General features: G+C 35.8%; 5 protein-coding genes across 9 annotated transcripts in view; all 5 read right to left on the bottom strand.

Annotated features, from left to right (window-relative positions):
* Positions 1-19,460, bottom strand: part of LOC129794093 (GPI mannosyltransferase 3) — a 1,193,052-nt gene that overhangs the window by 468,060 nt on the left and 705,532 nt on the right. The window lies entirely within an intron of this gene.
* The window catches only part of LOC129794120 (cytoplasmic tRNA 2-thiolation protein 1), a 1,132,104-nt gene that overhangs the window by 468,060 nt on the left and 644,584 nt on the right, over positions 1-19,460 (bottom strand). The gene's annotated exons all lie outside the window — the stretch shown is intronic.
* LOC129794129 (plasma membrane ascorbate-dependent reductase CYBRD1) overlaps positions 1-19,460 on the bottom strand; it is a 1,128,201-nt gene that overhangs the window by 468,060 nt on the left and 640,681 nt on the right. The window lies entirely within an intron of this gene.
* LOC129794176 (cuticle protein 8-like) overlaps positions 1-19,460 on the bottom strand; it is a 500,748-nt gene that overhangs the window by 468,060 nt on the left and 13,228 nt on the right. The gene's annotated exons all lie outside the window — the stretch shown is intronic.
* LOC129794295 (cuticle protein-like) lies at positions 4,845-17,473 on the bottom strand. The gene is made up of 5 exons (XM_055835085.1): positions 17,441-17,473; positions 14,408-14,602; positions 14,119-14,343; positions 5,950-6,060; positions 4,845-5,568 (listed from the first exon to the last, which is right to left on the bottom strand). Exons 2-5 carry the CDS (start codon positions 14,573-14,575, stop codon positions 5,137-5,139), a joined length of 936 nt encoding a protein of 311 aa, XP_055691060.1. The 5' UTR covers positions 14,576-14,602; positions 17,441-17,473; the 3' UTR covers positions 4,845-5,136.

The raw sequence follows: 19,460 nt of genomic DNA, 5'->3' as shown, positions 1-19,460 counted from the left end.
GCGGAAATTGGAGTACAGCATGCCACTTTGGATGGATACCCATAAAAGCTCTAATTGCCTGATGGTGGTATGTTTTACTCCCTCTCTTTGTGATCGCACAGCCAAAAATCCCTGAGGCCATCGTGAGGTTGCTGATGGAGCTTGCACACCGCCCATTTTTGCTAAGGCCAATATCGCTTTTCCAAAATTCAATATCGGAAATGATCAAATTTGTAGCGGGCTTTTTTTTTTCATCGCACGCGAGTTTTATGCAATAGAGAGATGATGAATAATCGGTGGGAGTTTACAGAGAAGAGACAAAGTCTCGCCAGAGATGTGTCACTGCAAATGAATTCCTCCACCTTTTATGTCGTCTTCGAGCCATGGGATGGGAAAATATCTCAATTGCATCAATGGGGCATTTATGATGGCAAAGGGAAGAAATCATATTTCGCGACTATGTTCAAATCTCATTCTGTTTTGGGTGCAGATCTTGCAGTTTCTCTGTGGTATTTTGCTTATGAAATTTTTTTCTTGATCTCTTAAATAGATTATACTGAAGTAGGATTATAAACTTACGCAAATAAAAGATCACATGGAATTGGGTTTATGTTAAGTAGCATAGTTTTAGTGTACAATAAGGCCCTAAAAGAGGTGTAAAACTTGCTTTTTGTATGCTGGAAAATCTAAAATGAAAAATTGATAAGAACAAGAACGGATAATCATAACGCTTGATCCTTATTCCTTCAATCTTCTCAATAGTAGAGCCTAGATCAAGCAAGATTGTAAAGATATTCGTATTCTCTAACTGATCATGACATAAAGATCTATTTCATGATGCTCCAAATAAAGCTTCGCCCTACCACAACCACCAACATTTATCTTCAGTTCAACGTGAAGTGTCGTACCTTCTTCTCCTTGTGAATTTTGTAATTATAAAACAATGTACTTGATTGTCGCTACAATAAATTTCATCACATTTTCCCTCTCTTGCCATTTTCCCTGACTTCTTGCAGCCATTGCATGGAAGGGAAAAAATGTCAAACATCAATTTATATCAAGCACTTGGGATCTCTGGTGTGTGGTTTATTTAGTTGGAAAGCAAAACGTACTATTATAGAGTCTGCAATGGTAAAAACAAGGCATACCTACACCTATCTCTCCATTGAGGATTTGTGTGAAAGAAATTAGTGTAATGATGGTAATTTGGTGTATGTGTACCTCAAGGTTTAGCACGCAATGGAGGTTCTTTCGATACTCAATAAAATCCACATGTGAGTGGGTCAAAAAACAGGCGATATGGATAGAATTACGATTTCACGGAGTGTCTTGTTTTTGGAGCTTTTGTGGGAAATTATGTGGTCAAGAATTGACATTGGAGAAGTCTCCACAAATTGAGCAGCATACTTATACAATTTTTGCTTGAACCCCAAATGTTACTCAACATTCCACAACGTGATATTTTGGTGCCATTCTCGATCGGCTAAATTTTAAATTTCTAATAAGAAGACATCCTCGAACAAAAAAAAATGAAACTACTTCTTTGACTTCCTCGATTAACAAGCGAAACGTGCATAATAAATTACGAGGCGCGAAAATATCCAGCTCAAGGTTTAAGATGAGATTCATGAATTTTCATTGGGAATCCGTGTTGAGTGTGAGCGAGAGAAAATGATTGTGTGTTATTTTCATGTCTTCAAATTTGATGGAAATATTTCGCAAATTTCATACCAAATGCCGTGCAAAAGCGATGAAAAATTCTCGAAAAAGTGAAACTTGTAATTACGCGAGTTTAAAAAATGCCATCCCGAAAGTGACCAACTAAAACGAAAAAATGTTGGTCAATAATGCGGAAGGGTCCGTAGTTGGTAATTTTAACTGTACTACCTACGATGTGGAAATCCAGCTATTGCATTAGGCAGAAAAATTTTCCAATATAATAGAACAGCACCATCTCTCTGTGCTGACAAAGAGTGGGCAACAGGAGTGAAAAGGCAAAAGGAAAAATGTCTATAATTTTATGCACCAGACGATCAAATGAAACTCATACTTTTTCCCAACACTCGTACGTCTTTGTCTCGATATTTGGGTCTTTTCTACTTGGATAGTTTTTGAGAACTTGCAGATAATTACATAGAGGAGAAGTTACATTCTTGGACATGTGAAAAAACAATAGAAATTCACAAACTTTTCAACATTTTTTCACCACCCAAATGGATATTTAATATGCAAGAAGTGTCTTTTGCCGCCAACACGCGCACCTCTAAACATCAAGAAAATGGCTTATGCTGCGAGAATTCAAGAGCAAATGTTTATCAAAATTATGTAATATTTCATCACAGAAGCAAAAGCATAAAAAATGAGTTCTTTTTGTAAAGGAAAAACTCCTGATTTCCTTTGTTTTTCCGTTAAAAGTATCCAAATGGTTTTCCAGCCCTAAAATAGCCTTCAAAAGCACAAAATATCTTTATCTAAAAAGCTCTAAATCTCTCAAAAGGAATTTATTTATCTTTTCGGATCTCAAACTCCAAAGCTTATCTTGCCGACAAAACTAAAAGTCGGGAAGTGCAGAAAGCATTCAAATGGCCAATTTGGTGTGTTTTGCTTTTTAGAAGATCAGTGTGATTGCCTTGTGCTCCATCATCGTGTAAAAAAAAATAAAATCAGTGGGCAACAATTAATTAATTTGCATTTTTATGGTGTCTCTTGCCTTGCATAAAGCCGCACAAATAAGGTACACCACATATCTATGAGGAAAAAAAAGCCTCCGTGGTGGTGTGGCGGTATAAACTGGGAAACCAAGACAAAAGCGCTTATCCTTCTCTATGATCGCGAGATTGACCCAATTTTTCTCTCAGTATATGCAGCAGTGTGTCGTGGGGAATTTCTTTTTGGTGATCTCTGAGAAAATTATGTGACCACCCAAAACATGGATCATTGCACAATGCAATGGTTTAGTAGTGAAGCAAAAAATTACGATAATCACAAGTTTAACTGGTTTTTATATGGTGAAGCATAAGGAAGACAGCACTAAATAACTCTTTTACCTGCATTATGCGATACCATAGAGATGCTACGCGATGTCTCAGCATCAGCTTAAATGTAGATCATTCATATTCATAACTCCTCTATTGTATCACATGTGGGGAATAATGCACGCAGATTTTATAACAAGTGTTTCGGTCTTTCTCTCTCTCTCTACTCCCCATTCTTTCGTCAGCTATTTATTATTACAATTTATATTTCCATTGATAAAAACAAAAATACGACGGAGACGTGCGGAGACGCCAGTGGAGGCGCCGGGTACAACTGCTAAGCACATTGCGTGCCTTCGAGGCGAATTGAACACCTGAGTTACCACCTCGCCTCTTTTCCACGACCATTTCTCACCTCTTTTGCATTCCTCTTGACAACTTTTGCCTCAGTGTAATTAAAATATCACCCATATGTGATATTTAATGCACAACCAAACATGCAATTTGTATATCCTTTTCGACGAAGTGAAGTACAAATTACGCGATCTTACCGAAGAGATACACAACTCAATGGTTTGTGATTCAAGAATGAAAGTCTCATTCAATGAATTATTGATCAATTGTAAAGGTATTATAAATTATTTCATGATCTATTGCCACGGGAATTGCACAACAAGTCCAAATATTGCTAGACAAGAAAAAAGAATATTGCAAAGGAGATATAACAGAAGTACGATCGGTCATACAAATGATTGTGTCTCATTCAAACAATTCATTTCCATCTGCGATCATTTGTCATTGATCATTTATTATGGTCACATAGAATAACAATCAATTGTGAATTCATTCTGAAAAAAGAGAAGAGAAAAGATTTGACGTGAAGAAAAGTTTTTCTTCTATCCACGGTGTAAGAAATCCTGAGAAAATAATCGAATATGTTGATTTTGTAGCTACTATGTTAAATAAATTGTTATTAATAGAATAATTCGCAATTCTAGCGGGTTCTTAAGACTCTTTGAGGATGAAATGACTTCCTTTAAAAGGCTTAAGATTGATTAAAATTTAAAATTGTGACGGATATTAAAAGTGCTTGAAAAAATTTTAATCTTGATATAAAATCTATTCTAAACTCGAATAAAAATATTAATTCTGAAATTTTTAATTCAAAAATCTTTTAATTTATTCCCATACAGACTTTATGTTTATTAAACAGCATTGTCTCACAATATCTTTATGTGTATCACTCTTTGAGTTATTATTTGATGAAGATAATTAAATAAAATTAAACAATAAATTCTGAAAATATATTGTCCCACGTTTTTCTTCCGCAATTCTGCTGAACCCCCGCAAAAAATTGATTATTTAATCATAGAACTTTTCAATTTGTTTAAGTTTTTTTTTCTTTTATTTTTTTAATGTTATTTATGTAGGTATTTCATGTAATGTTTTATGAATTATAAATTGATGTGCTTTGCGTCAATCATAAAGAAATAATTTGGAGCTGCTCCTCTATATGAAGAAGTGGAAATTTTAATGCTGGACAACTATTTCAAGTTTTTCTTGATGATTTTCCCTGTAGCACTGTGATGGAATGGAAAATATTTTTTTGTTGATTTCCTAAATTAAAAGAAGAACTCCAAACTAGACTCCAAACAGTATATTCATCCACCCAACATCAACCCAGAACCAATGAAAAGAATTGATTTGTAATTGTGAAAATGGCTCATTTATTGCTCCATTTCGATTTCCTTTTTTAAAAAATTTATACAGTGTAAATTACAAATTTTCCGCTATTTGTTTCCAGAGACATATTTGAGCTTTTTATTCCCATATTTTTCGCACTTTTTCTTCGTGACATTGAAAGCTGACATTTAACAAAAAAAAATTAAAGACTGTACATGATTTATTCGCATCGGCTTTTTGGCAGTGGACACGGTTCGGATGTCTCATCGCGTGAAGAACACAAACAACATGGAAAATCGGACTTGGTCGCGGGGTTAGAGCGCTTGAGCGTGGTGTACATGTGGAAGAATAAGTAAAAGGATATTGTAAGGTTGGGAAAGTGGGGGTGGTTAGTCACAAGAAACATATAAAGTCGCGGGGGTAAAGATCGAAGGAATAAATATTAAATGGCAGCTTCGGGTGGGTGGAGAGGGTTTTTTTTAGGGAAACTTGAAGGTTCTTAATAGTGGTAGCCGTAGCCGTAGCCGAATGGGGCAATGTGCGATCTCAGGAGAGGAGCACCATGGACGTATCCGTGTCCGTAGGGGTAGGCATGGGGGTAGGCGTTGTAGGCAAGGGGAGCAGCCAGAGGGGCGGCAATGGCGGAACGGGCAACAGTCACAGCTGGGGCGGGAGCGTGAGCAACCACAGCTGGGGCAGCGTGGGCAACAACAGCGGGAGCAGCGTGGATGGCAGGGGCGCTCTTGGACACAACAGCGTTGAAACCGTTGACATCATCAGCGTGGTAGTCGACGGTGCGCACAGAGCCATCGGGCTCAACGAGGGAGTACTGTCCCTTGACAACATCACCATCACGGACTTCGTGCTGGGACTTGACGTCACCACTCAGGCTATCGTGAACTCCATAGTCGAAGGAGTACTGTGGGTGGGACTGGTGAGGAAGAGAAGAAAAAAGACAGATTAATTGGTGGCTCCAGCAGTGTGGCCTTCAGGTGATCGTGGAGCAGTGATTTTCAAATGGAGAATTCCAATTAAAATGTCGAGCAATTATGAGAGTGTGGCACACACACGGAAAATGGTCACAAATTGCCGTGATCAAGGTCGATGGGGGTCTGCCTCTCAGACAAAGAAGTCGCGATCGATGGCTCAAACGGGTGATCACTTGCAGCATTTTACATGAGGCAAGCCCCCTCTGTGAGTACATGCGCCACCAGTGAGTCAATTCATTTGTAGAAAATCTCAATGAATTTGCAAGAATGCAAATGAGGATCACTGCACGATCGATGATTTACGGATTGGGATCACAACTTACGTAGTAGTCACCAGCATAGTGGGCATCGTAGACCTTGGCAACGAGGCCAGGATGGGCAAGAGGAGCAACGGAAGCAGCAGCAACACCGACGATGGCGAGGCAGACAGCCAACTAAAAGAATATAAATCCACAAATTAAATCCTCGATCGTGTCATCGCTGCATGATGTAAGTATCACTCAAGAAGGAAATTTTTATATTTGAAAAAAAAGTAGAATTAAGAATAAGCACAAGAACACAGAACTCACTTTAAGGAAAGCCATTTCGAATGGGTTTTTTAAGTGTTAAGTGTTAACTTCACAAGGAAAACTGCGAACTGATCTCTGGGATTGAGCTCAAGTGACTGATAACTAGAATCAAACTCTGGGTCTCTTTTATACTTCACTCCACCCGTGCTATTACACACTAAAAGTCCACTAGTAAATTTTCAACTTTATCATATACACACATTGATTTAATACATTACGTACAATTCCACGTATGTTGTGTGGTATGTCTCTCTATTGTGGAGGAGATTGCAATTACCCAAGGTTGACTCCAAAAGCTTCATGTTTCTCCATGTGTTTGTTTTCTTGTCTCTCATTCACTCCCGAAGAATGCCATGCGGACATGTCGCTGACCATTTTCAGATCACTTTTCCTCCTTCTCACTCGCTCCACCCAATTCCCTCAAAAGTTGGACCAGGATATACACCATCGTCCATAAGACATAAGAAATTTTTCTTGATCTTTCATAGGAGATTTTGTCGGAATATTTTTCGCCAAAAGTTCACGCGCAATCAACCAGTGAACGCAGTGCTTTTATCGGTGATCTTTGCAATTTTTATTTTGCTCTCAATGCGAATACCTATATAGTTTTCCCGGACGTGGTATTTAAGAGAAAAACCATAATTATATCGTAATTTCTGAAACAAGGAACTTTAAGAAACATTTAAGAAAATGAAATTAATAAAAACGATTCCGTAAGAAATATTTGAATATTTTTTTTCGTCCTAATTGGTAAATTAATTACTTTTTGCATGAAGCCCCAGTGATGCTTGATCATTCAAAAGATCATCCAAGATGTTTTTATTTCTCCTCATTTATTTTGTGATTCATGCAGAGATTGTTTTTTCTTTAATGAAATTTCTTTTATAAAAATATGTTAAATAATTTCATCCCGCATGACTTGACATATACAAAGTGATCTTTTAGACGATCTCGGTGATCTTTTCTTAAATTTTAATCTGTATTTTACCACCGAAGATCACTGCGAGGGAGTCCCAAATTGTGAAATGGCCTGAAAATAATAAATTATGCCCAACATTCGTGACACTGGGCATGAAATAAAAAACAAACAACAACGCCCTTATTGCGTTATTTGGAACGAGGATCCATCGTGACGATCAGACGATGGTCAAGAATTTCCGTATGTTGGTACCCCCAAAAAAGCCACAGCATTTTTCTTGCATATTCAAGTCATACAAGTTGGTCAGAGTGTGATGTTAATGGTATGGATTTGCCCAGGAACTAGCCAATATAAGACTCATCCAGGGTCATATTCAAAAAACTGGTAAATTACTCCAAACTCGACATCAGTGATACTATTTCGACATTTTTTTGGGCAGCGTGTATATTTTTTTCTCTCCAACTTCTTTGACTTTTTCTTGCATTTGCTGTTGGCGTCAATGCTGCGCGCGCAGCCCAAAAGATCACAGTCTCAGTCTCTTACTCAACACCGAAAGTGATCACAATTTTTCCTCCTTCGACACTTTTCCGCAGTTGCTGCTTTGCATGAAATTCACCTCAATTTATCATGCAATTGTGATCATTTCTCGAACTGAAATCCACCCTCTCTTTCAACACTTGAGCGCAAGACTTGAGTGCTAAAAGCTCCTTCAAGCTTTGTGCACTCAAGTGTGCTCCTTGGGCTGGTAGATATGGCGCGATATTATTTTTGTGCACAAAAACACACAATTAGCCATTAAAATTTCAAATCACAATGCAGAATTGCATGGAAATATCGTAACGTAGCCCGTTAATGTTGGTTTTTCCCCGCGAGAAATATTTCCACAAAAGCAATTATGTGTCCACTCTGCAATTTATCGGCCGGCGAAGGGAAAAAATACGCCACTTTTCTGGCGTCCTTTGGTAGAAAAAAAAAACTGTGAGCATCGAGTGCAAAAAATTCAAGAGAAAAATCATACGATAAGCCGCATGGGGACACTGTGGGTGCGATTCTTATTGAATGCAATGCAGATTGTGATCGCATTTGATTGTGGGCTTTTATGAACAATGCTTGTGGGCCTTTCACCAGAAGTTTCTTATTTTACGCTTTGTGTTAAGTTGACTAAACTATTGCCTAATATATTGATAAAATGTCTTTCCAAAATCTCTAAAATGAAAATATTTTCCTACTTTGTGTTAGTTTTAAGAATTTGTTGATTATTTAATATATTATGGTATTATCGTTATATAATTCAAAAGCTCTGTTGAAAACTAAAAGCTTTTTGGACGAATTATGCTTCTTTTCTTTGAAACGATTGAGTTTGTAAGCTATGTGAATGATATGAATATTTTAAAAATGATTCATTTACAATATCAGTCAAATCTTCCTCTGGACGACCAAAAAACGCGCGAGTTAAATGCCTAAAAATAACATTGTAAGTTAAAAAGAATTACATGTTCAGGAAGACAAAATATTGCATACTCCTGAACTGGATCGTTGAGATTGTTGTCTGGGGCTTCCCTTGGCATTTCAGCGTCATCCCACAGAGCACGCGGCGAGGAAGAACTCCGCCAAAGGGCATTGAGACTCGTCCCCCGGAATCCACGGCATACGAAGACTTTTACTTTCACCCACCACCACCCATAGTCATCCAACACCCAACATATCTTCGTGCCAATTGGACTGCAACACGCGTGCAATGTGTACCTGCTGCACAGATTGAATTTCCCACCGTGGCGTTGCCACGTATGCAAGAATTCTTCATTCCGTGATCTCATTTGCAGATGAGGAATATGAAGCTTGTCACGGGCAAAAAGCCCACGAAATTTGTGGTTGTTGTCACGAAACTCAATGCCGTCCCCTTTCCACGCTACTCCGGCAACGAAGGTTGTTCTTCACGCATTTGGCGATTGCGCTCATTGTTGTCTCAATTAGAAGAATTTTGTGATGCAGAAAAACCACCCAATTTGGCTGCAATGGTGGAAAATTCTTTGAGGTTTTTCTCACACCTTTTAGTACACCTCATTGGACACGCACGCCAACTTGTGGTCACACAAACCATCGTCGAGGAAGGACTTTTCATTCTTTCATTTTTATCTTTGTTTTTGCACAACGTATAGGGCTCGACATTTACCGCCAATACAATGCAAATTTTAACTTCTTGTTTCTTACTGGTGGATTTGCCTCCAAAATCAACCTTTCAGTATACAAAACGAGTTAATTTTAGCAAATTCATGCGTACGTGCTTGATGTTGTTATTCCTTTCTGTTTCTTGTTAAAGAGGGTATAAACAAGGTAAATCAGTTGAATTTAGAATTTGTAAAAAATCCTAGTCTGAAAAGGAGTTTATGTACAATATATGGGAAATTTGGAGCAATTTTTTTTAATTATGTAGGAAAAAGCTCCAGAAAAACATAAATTAAATATAATAGATTTCTTCTCAAAAAATAAATCTATTAAAAAGCAGAATTACATAATGCCATAGTTGTAGCTAAAAAATGCAAAAATCTAAACCAAGTTTCTTTTGAAAACCTGTTATAAAGTTCATTGAATTAATGGAAATTTTATACAATTACTTTCAAATTTACTTTATTCTTGGCTCCAAAATTCTGACCAATTTTTTTGGACATTAATAAAATTAAAAAAAAAAAAACTAAATCTTTATGATAAAAAAAATTGATTGGAATTACGAATAAATTAGAGCAACACTAAATATACCCACTAAAGTGAGTTTGTAAAATTGATTTATTAATTTATACGGTTTTTTTCTGCAGAAAATTCTACATAGTAACTGAAGAAGGAAGAATACTATATATAATTTTCATCGTATCCAATTGCTCTGGCCTTATCGTGCTTTTTTTGCCGAGATAACTGGAATGGAACGCAATAAACCGCTACCAGCTTTGACGTCAGATGTCTTCTGAAGGAGTGTGCGAAAAAAAATTGCTCAAGAAGTCGAATCGTGGTTGATTTCCTCGAGTTTTCGCATCAAAAATCCATCAAAGAGGATTTTTTGCAACATTCCGAAAAGCTCACAAGATCATTAATTTAACTATATATGAGTGAGTATAAGGAATGAAATGTGTGCGGCTTGTAGGAAAATATCAATAATTCATTAATTCTGCGTCGCCATAAATATTAATTTGATCATGTTGAGTTAAAAGACATGATAGTGAGAGTGACAGAGTCAAGTGCAAGAAGCCGCCAAGGAGTTGAAATTTTCAAGATCAATACCAATGATCTTTTGCGACTCTCATGTGAGGTTTTGGCCCGCTGATTCGGTTTCAATTTATCTCAAAAGAAAAAAAAAAAACTTTCGCACGGAACCACGTGAACCGATTTTCATTCATTTTTCATTGTTCATTGGCAAAGCCACGATCCGGTGAGCTGTTCAATTGGCACCCAAAGAGGTGGGAGAACTTAATGAGGCGCAAGAGAACTTTGTAACGACCTTCACATGATCAGGGTGTGGCTTCGAGCAGTAGCATAAACGATCGCAGAATCCTAAATCCGGAAAAATTTATCTTTTCCCACAAGGCATAAAGCAAAACTTTTCTGTGTGATTTTTTTGACCAAAAACTAAATTTAATTTACAGGCTGGTTGAAAAAAAAAGAGCCAACATTCGTGGCTCCAGCTCTTTTCAACTCCATCCACTTCTTGTAAAATAGCCTATCTGTAAAAGAGTCTATCCGAAATGGCAAAATCGTGGTCGAAAATTTATTGACTTGATCTACAAGGAAGTTACTTGAGACATTTGTAATTTCATTTGTTAATTGCCCAACTATCTAATATCGCAGACGTTCTCACTATATCTATATATTCTTTTTTTTTCTATTAACCAAAAGGTGTGGAAATTTATTTATTTCCACACAGCAAGTGATCTTTGCCATCTGACTTGAAAAACGATCACTCCTGTATATCGACAAAAAGAATAAATTAAAATTGCGGAGGAAAAACAACTTAAAAAAAACAAGTTGAATTATATTTGTATAAGATAAATTGAGAATGAAGCAAAAACTCCTTGAAGATTAAATTGAGAGATCGAGATCAAGCTGTGTGTATGATTTTTGTATGATCGCCATGATCGCGATTTCTGTAACAAAACTTTCGATCAAAACAACGTGGATATATATTTTTTTTTACATTGAAAACATTTAAGAATATAGCCTCTGGTTATGTCTTTACTTCTTTTGCTTCTAAACTAAAATCATGCGATCGTACAGCTGTGAGTAGCAGCGGGATCTTAAGCATTTCACGCAAGATTTCACATTCTTTCTCAGATGTGAGAATAGAAGCTCTTTAAGAATTTCTTTGGATTCTTTCTGCTTGACAAATTAAGATGCAATATGACAAGAGTGTGAGAGTAATTTATGAGCATTAGAATGATCTATTGACACTTAATTCACCACATTAAACCAGAAAATTAATCTGCACACAATTAAAATGTCAACCTCACCGTAAACGACAGAAAGCCCCGCCGCCATTTCTTCCTCAACGATTGCAATTTCTTCATAATACCCACGTAAGCGCAAAGAAATTCTTAAGAGAAATTTTCCTGAGCATAAATTGCAAGAAAAGTGCTCAAGAATAGAAAATAAATTAACAATATAAATGTATTTAGCCGGAGTGTAAAGGAGCGAATCTGGAATTCCTTCAAAATTGCAATTAATCCGTGAATTAAATTCCATTAAAATTGATTTCATGTACTTCAATCACATCAGATTGTGCTGAATGTGATCAAGAGATTAACTTTTGATTATCTCTTGTGTCTCAGAGGTGTTGAGATTAAATTGTACAGCGTCAAATGTATGCTAAAGATGTCGCAATTGTGTGGAGTGGGAAGTGAAGTGTGGTCAAAAATTACCTACAATAAGATCACCTTAAGTATGATCTCCAGTTACACACACTTCTTAAAGCCATACATGAATATATAATTACAATTTGAGAAACAAGAAATCTGCTGGTAGTCAGAGGAGAAGAAAGAAAAAAAAACATTTAATCCAGTCATTTGGTATTAATGGAAAAACCTCGCAAGAATTTTTAGAGTTCAAATTTGTTGCACAATCTCAATTTCAATCTCATGTTGGTGTATTACTAAAATGCCGGCTATTATGTGAAGGTTTTTTTTATTTTACATGCTTCTATCTTATGGTCAATTCTCAAACCATTTAGGAGAGATATTAATTAATATAAATTTCTAGCGTTGTATGGAATTCAATTGAAATATTTTTCATTGAGGAAAAGTCTCTGAATAGAATTTATTTGTATAAATACAATCTAAGCCGTTACAAGAAAATATATTGATTGCTTTAGGAGGAGTGTTTGAAAACAATATTCATTTTTATTTTTAATTAAATTTATTTCCTGAGCGTAAACTCGTAGAAATTTAAATTGGTTTGCTAACATTCAGCATAAAGGAATTTAATGACTGACGTTTCAATTGCTGTTTAAGAGAAAATTAATGTACAAGAAGGAAATTTTTATAGAAAGTTTGTAGAATTAAAAAAAAATACATTGTATGGGAGATCTAAAATTATTTCGTTCTTATTACCAAATTGAGATCAACAATAAATGGCTCAAAATTTTATACTAATAAAATAAATTAAACTAACACGTTTTATCCATTTATGCTACATATTTTCATCAATTAAATAAAAGATAATAAGTCAATAAATCTCTAGGCTTGTAGTGTAATTAAAAATCCAGCTGCTCCATTAAATTTTCCTTCCTTGAAAATTGACTTTGGTCCAGCAAAATTCAAACCTCTCTCCATCTCAATTTCAAGTGATCTTTTGAGCTGCAGCGTGGGCGGTTTCTGTGAGGTGTTCATTTAAATTAAACTAGAGCTCTCCCTGATCTTTTTTTTTTTGCCCCTCCGCGCCTGGTAAAATCCATGGTCCGATGATGGAAAGTAAGAATGTTTATCGCGGGTTAATGATCGTGTTCTATTCTTGTGGCGTGTGTACAGAAATAGGAGAATGCTTGTATCCGGAATAGTATATAAAGTTGTTGTTTTCTGTGTGGGTCGATTAAGTCGATTGTCCTCCTCCACTGGCTTCAATCAAACGATGTTGTCTTGAATGCAAAAAAATGATTTTTTTTCATGCACAAAAGGTCTCTCCGTGTCCAAAGAATGACTCACTTTGTGGTTTCCACGCACAAATACGTGATCTACAAGACTTTTTGCCTTCTTCGAGGCGCTTTTGTAGTCTTCACACATGGCGCCAACATAAGAAAGTATTACGATATATGTTTAATGAAGAGATCTTGATCATCACCTTCACTTCCTTCACACCACATACATGTAGATATAAATTGGCACATTGAGAATGCAATTTAACGAGCATGTTTCGGAAGTGCACACGTGATTGAAATAAAACAGGTGGATTACAATTAATTAAGACATCTTTTATTATTACCTCCGTTCATTTACAAAATACATTGGCAATGCAAATTCTTATGCTAACAGCACGTCGTCTTTTTCGAGAAAGTTAGGGAAACAGGCATGAGAGAAGGAAATGAAATTTAATTGATATACTTTTTCTTCTTCATCAACAACTTTATGACAAGTTGTGGTGTAAGAAAAATATCTTTGATTTGAGACACCTTGCATGTATCTCATTATCTATCACAGAAGTCTTGCTGAATTGGAGTTTATAAAATATAACGAAAAAAAATGCTTGGATTTCATTCATCTTTTCATGAATTTTGTTTTTTTTTAGCTTCTTTTTAACTTTATCATTTTTTTTTGGTATCGAGCAAACGTCTTTAACGTTCAACGGGGATGATGCTCTCGAATTCGCGAGGTTCAAAAAATATTTATATATCAACAAGAAAAATACTAAAGCATATAAAACGATAATAAAGTCTTCAACAAGATGAATACGAAGTTAAAAACGAAATTCTTGGGTTCATGACTAAGAATGCTTCTTTAGGTAGGCTTTGTAGCAGGGAAAGGTGTTCAGTAGTGATGATCGTGATGATCATGGAGGGCTTTCGTGGTGTGCACGACGGCATTGAAGCCATTGTGCTTGTCGGCGGTGTAGTCAACGGTACGGACAGAGCCATCGGGCTCAACGAGGGAGTACTGTCCCTTGACAACATCACCATCGCGAGTTTCGTGCTGGGACTTGACATCTCCGGTGTGGAAGTCATTGACTCCATACTTGAAGGCATACTTGGGAGGAGCCTACAAATTAAAAAAAAAATATTGTGAAGTTCTTAAAATTCTAAATTCTCTGCTGGATGCTTACGTAGTAGTCTACGAGTTCATCATCGTGGTGTCCGTAGTCGTGGTGACCTTCGAGGGAGATGCGCTCAGAAGCAAGGTGTCCGTAGTCAGATTCGTAGCTTACTTCGTGTCCTTGCTCCTCACCTCCGTAATGGTATCCAGATTCGTATCCGGGGTATCCTACAACCATGGTGACGGCGGCGGCGAAAACGAAGAACTGAAAGAAATTTGAGATTTATTAATTTCTTCTTTTTTATTAATTAACGTTTATAATGATTTCTGAAGTAAGTCCAAAAAATGCTTAATTTTAAGGGAATTTAAATAAAACGACTAAGATTTTATTTATGATTCTTATCAAAGTAAAGCTGTTCTAGCATTTAGAATTTAAAGAAATATCACTATTATTTAATCTAAATGGATTAATATTTAATTAAAAATTTTGTGTTATGCAAAATAAATTTTTAATAAAGTTCCTAATAATTAATCTCGGTTGCTTGTTGATCTCAATAACAGAGCCTAGTTGGAGCAATAATTTATCAAAAAAATATATATTCCAATAGGATCAGAATCTTTAAATCGTTAAAACATAATGAATCAAGAGAAAAATTAAATATTATAAAGACTTAGGAATAGGCGGGTCCTATATATAAAATTTTTGAGGGTAGTGTATGCAATTAAATCATGAATAAATAGAAGTAAAGTCAAAGTCTAATTTTAAATATTTTTTAAAGGATTTATGCCAGAGACCATTAATTTTGGCATGGAAATATTAAAAAAATTTATTTTTGATTTTCTACATAGTCCTAAAAAAGCTCCATAATGTTCCTAAAAAGAATCAAGCTTTAGAGAAAAAGAAAGCTCAACAAAAGTGCGTGCTTTCTATCTCAATTGATATAAATCAAGGAAAGACAACTAAAATAAAGCACAACGAGTCACAATATAAATTTTCCTTTGAGAAAGCTCTAAATCCACATGCGCTTAATTTGCATAACACTCCCCGAATAGATAAATTGCCATCTCAACAACCCCGGAAATGTCTCGGGACTTTTCTGTCGCGATATTTGCACTTTTCCAGTTCAAAGTGGTCATCGTGATCTCGGTGGTTGGCGGAAACACACACATTGCAAGTGAAAATTGCAGAGAGAAAGACTTTCAATTTGTCAACACATGGCCTTCAAGGCATTTTCAAAACACTTCTTGTGCCGCTTCTTTTCTCCTTTTGCGTCGGTTGAGGCCATTGAACACCAACAACATGCCCCACGAACGAGTTTCGAGTCAAGTTCACTTTCATTTGCGATCGCGCGCGCGCAACTTTGTGGTATAATAATTTTCATCTCGTGGTGACTCCTTAATTGCCTTTCGTGGAGTACCAGGCATTGTGCTTATGAGCTGCACACTTTCTTGGACGTTGCACGAGAGGAGATCACACATGATTGAGTCCGTGTTTAAATCCATCTCTCAGGAAGTATCGATCTTCGCGTAACTACTCTCTTTGCCATCGAAATGTTTCAACAGGTGCGCGCGCGAGAAGGTAATTTATTTTGCATATCACACCGTACATCCATGGATCATTAAAGCGCGTGTATTACCTTGAAAACCATCTTGATGATTGATTGTTTTTTTGACGTGGGTGGATGGAAAAGAAAGTAAAGATGAACTTTTTTTTTTGAACACACAGAAATGCTGCAGCTGAGGAGTAATCCAAAAAGAACTTGCGTTTCTTCTTCACTGCACAACTTTCAAGCACTGAATGATGATGGTAGATGGTAGTTTGGCGTCTTTTATACACTTTGCGCGAAAGAAAGCGAAATCCCATGGTACTCTCCTCACCTGTTCGCCGGGGCGCCTTTGGAAATGGCCCCTGGATATTAGTGGTGGGGTTATTTCTTCTCTTTACATTACCTATATGAGCTCTAAAATTGCTCTCTTTTCCTCCCCCCAACGTACCCCGAATCCCCTCACAAACCCATTACCTTTTTATAAATAAATGTATTATTTACAAAAGCACCATATATAAAATCCACAATTTCGGTATTAATTAGCTACCCATCTCCCTCACACCTAATCACCCATCTCAGTCGGCAATTTCATACCTTGTGTGTGTAAATCACTTTAATCTGAATCTGGAGGAAAAGTGAGATTTTGCTGCTCTGAACTAATAAAAAAACACCAAAGTGGATTTTCTCGAAAAACTCACTTTTTCGCTCCACTTTGGCTTTCTCCAAAAAAAATGTTATTCAATTTAATCTCTATCTGCAGCGGAAATGTTATGATTTATGCATGTTATGAAATTTTTATTCAAAAACACGAAGAAGTACGATTTTCCGTTTAACGCACAACAGTTTTTTTTTTACTTTTGGCCTCTTTTCATTGCTACATACCGCTGTCAATTGAGTTAATTAATTGATTTACTTTGTTGCATTCCTTTTGTACACATTTTTTTCTTTTTATTTTTTAAATTCATTATCACATTTCCGTTTTTTTGCCATTAAACTTAAATAAATGATAAAGGTACTGGTCCAATAATTTTGGAAATTTGAGGACTTTTCCGACCTAATTTTGAGATGATTTTGAATTAATAAATAAATATTTAATTTTCATGGTTCGGTTTCAATTTTTTGGTTAATTTATAACCAATTTCAGTTAGGAAAATGGACTATCTAGGCCAAATTAGATAATCTTAGCGTATTTGGAAATTTTTACATGGGAGAGGATAACCCAATCTGGATCTCTAACAATTTGAAAGAGAGTTAAAAAATCGAAAAGATAATATTTTAAAAATTGAATTAATAAAAAATATTCTTATAGTTCTTAGGTCTAATAGTTTTTTTTAACTACATATAAAATAGAGGTGAATATTTGGGGTATAAGACTGATGTTGGGAGCTTGTAGGTAGTCACAAAATGAACAATATATTGATGCATTTGGTGCGCATAGTCTATATTTTCCGTTAAAAGTGGTATTAATAAATCATTTTAGTTTATAACACCCTCAAAAGCTTCCTCCTACCAATAAAACACTTCACTATAGAGGTTCACATAGCCCTGCGTCTTACCTCCTTCTTATAAGCACGATGTAAATTCCTCTAGGCAACACGTGGAAGTCTATTAACCCTTGGAATGCGGAGCGGGGTCGTTGAACGACCCCAGCGCTATATTTCGTGTTATATCTCCATAAATATAAAAGATACCATTCCCATCTTTTGGAAATAAGTTCCTTGGTTATCTGAGGAGGTTGTGTAAAAATTTCAGCTCAATCCGACCACCACAAGAAAAGTTATTAAGGAAAATGTAGAAGAAGGGAATTCAAAAATTGGTGTAACGGTCATGCTGCGGAAAATTTTTTAGAGCATAAACAACATAAAACATAATTAGAAGCATGTAAATGTGCAAAACAATAAAGAATATTCGAGAAATATTGCCTCTTATCACGTTGCGGGAAGTGAGGGAAATGTGGGGAAGAGTGAAAAAAAAATTGCAGTTTCTTGGCAAATTTCTCAAAAAGAAATTGTGAAAAATGATTGAAAAATGTTTTTCCCTAATATCTCCTTCTAAGTATTTTAGGGCGGCCAATTTTTGGTGCAGGGTGCAAGAGGACTATATAAGGAATCTGTAGGCACTAACCCGACAACTCCAGGTTGTATAATTTGGGAGAAAATTGGCCTTCTTTTTGGGGTCGTTCAACGACCCCACCTTCGCATTCTACGTAACTACCAAGGCCTCCGCATTCCAAAGGTTAAGCTTTTACTCTTGTCGTGGGTATTGTTTAACTGCATTTTATGATATAATTTCTTATGTGCAGCAGTTTCTCATTTTCTGCTACTTTTGTATTTTCATCTTACAAAATCACACCGCAGAGGATTTTGAATTGCTTTTTACATAATTTTGATGCAGCAGTGTGCAAAAGCATCCGAAACTCCCATAGGTCGTCGTGGTCTCCCTACACATGATTTTGTTGGTACAAACATTGGGCGGAGACCTAGTGGTGGTTGTATATAAAATGTAGCATCCAATTAGGGTGGACTTTGTAGTGTAATTTATTTGTTAACCACCGAATAAACTCCACTTAACCAGGAAGCATCCAATTAGTTTCACTTCACTTGCGGGGAGCTCATTTGTTCGTACCTTTGCACCTTTTGCAAAATTTCATAACTCCCCGCTTTTCTTTGTCCTTCTATGTGCACTTTTACTGGTGTATAAAGCGCTAAAAGACACCAATCGTGCCACCTTCTTGCTGCAGCTACATAGCATAATATCTTTTCATTTTCTTAATAAAACCCGTGCATGTGTGTGCTTTCGTCAATACATAAAATTTAATGAGAATCATGAGTAAATTTATGGTCATAAAATTATATTGTTTCAGAGACACGGAAGCGCATAGAGAAATGCATTTGTGCAATATTGAAAAGAGCAAAATGCAACACCTCTGTGCGAATGAAAGACTGTTGAAATCACAGTTTAGTCATATTTTTTAGTATCACATAAAATTGGAAATAAGCACTAAATTTCAGGGGAGTGTGGCATTCCGAAAATAAATTTTAAAAAAATAATTTATTATTTTTTAGATGGTGTTATTTGTCTTATTTTGTGTTACAGCTCCTAATTTACCTGATAAGGTGATTTAATTTCACATTAAAATTTTCAAAAAAAAAAACGAGAAATATTTCATTGCCACGTGAGGAAATGAAAATAAGAAACTGCAAAAATAAATTAATAAAAATGCAAATATTGCAATTTATTGCTCTCTTTTTTTTTGAAGAATAAATTACTTTAGTAATGATGTTGAAAATTATTAACAGAGATTTACAAAAAAATAAACTTGAGCTGCATTAACCATTTATGGTTTATAGTAATAAGATTAAATCGAATTTCTGTCTTTTATTAATCTTTATGTCTTAATTTCTTTCTTTTTTAATTTTTTTTTAATATTAGCTGCTGAATTTCTTGGGATAAACTTTTCTTTATTAAATAAATTCTCACATCCATTTATGGTTCAAAATTTCTTTGACAATCTTTCACTTTATTGAGCTCTTTTTTTTCTTTCATTCTTCCATGTGAGATTCTTTCCGTGAATTT

This window comes from Lutzomyia longipalpis, chromosome 3 (genome assembly GCF_024334085.1).
Source record: "Lutzomyia longipalpis isolate SR_M1_2022 chromosome 3, ASM2433408v1".
In the NCBI taxonomy this organism is placed as follows: Eukaryota; Metazoa; Arthropoda; class Insecta; order Diptera; family Psychodidae; genus Lutzomyia; species Lutzomyia longipalpis.
This window is presented reverse-complemented; position numbering and strand designations above follow the sequence as displayed.

Excerpts from the sequence above, each read along its gene's own strand:
- LOC129794295 (XM_055835085.1), bottom strand. The coding sequence starts at position 14,575 with ATGGTTGTAGGATACCCCGGATACGAATCTGGATACCATTACGGAGGT. Across the intron at positions 14,344-14,407 it reads ATGAACTCGTAGACTACTAC|GCTCCTCCCAAGTATGCCTT; the intron begins GTAAGCATCCAG and ends TTTAATTTGTAG. Across the intron at positions 6,061-14,118 it reads ATCATCACGATCATCACTAC|TTGGCTGTCTGCCTCGCCAT; the intron begins TGAACACCTTTC and ends ATATTCTTTTAG.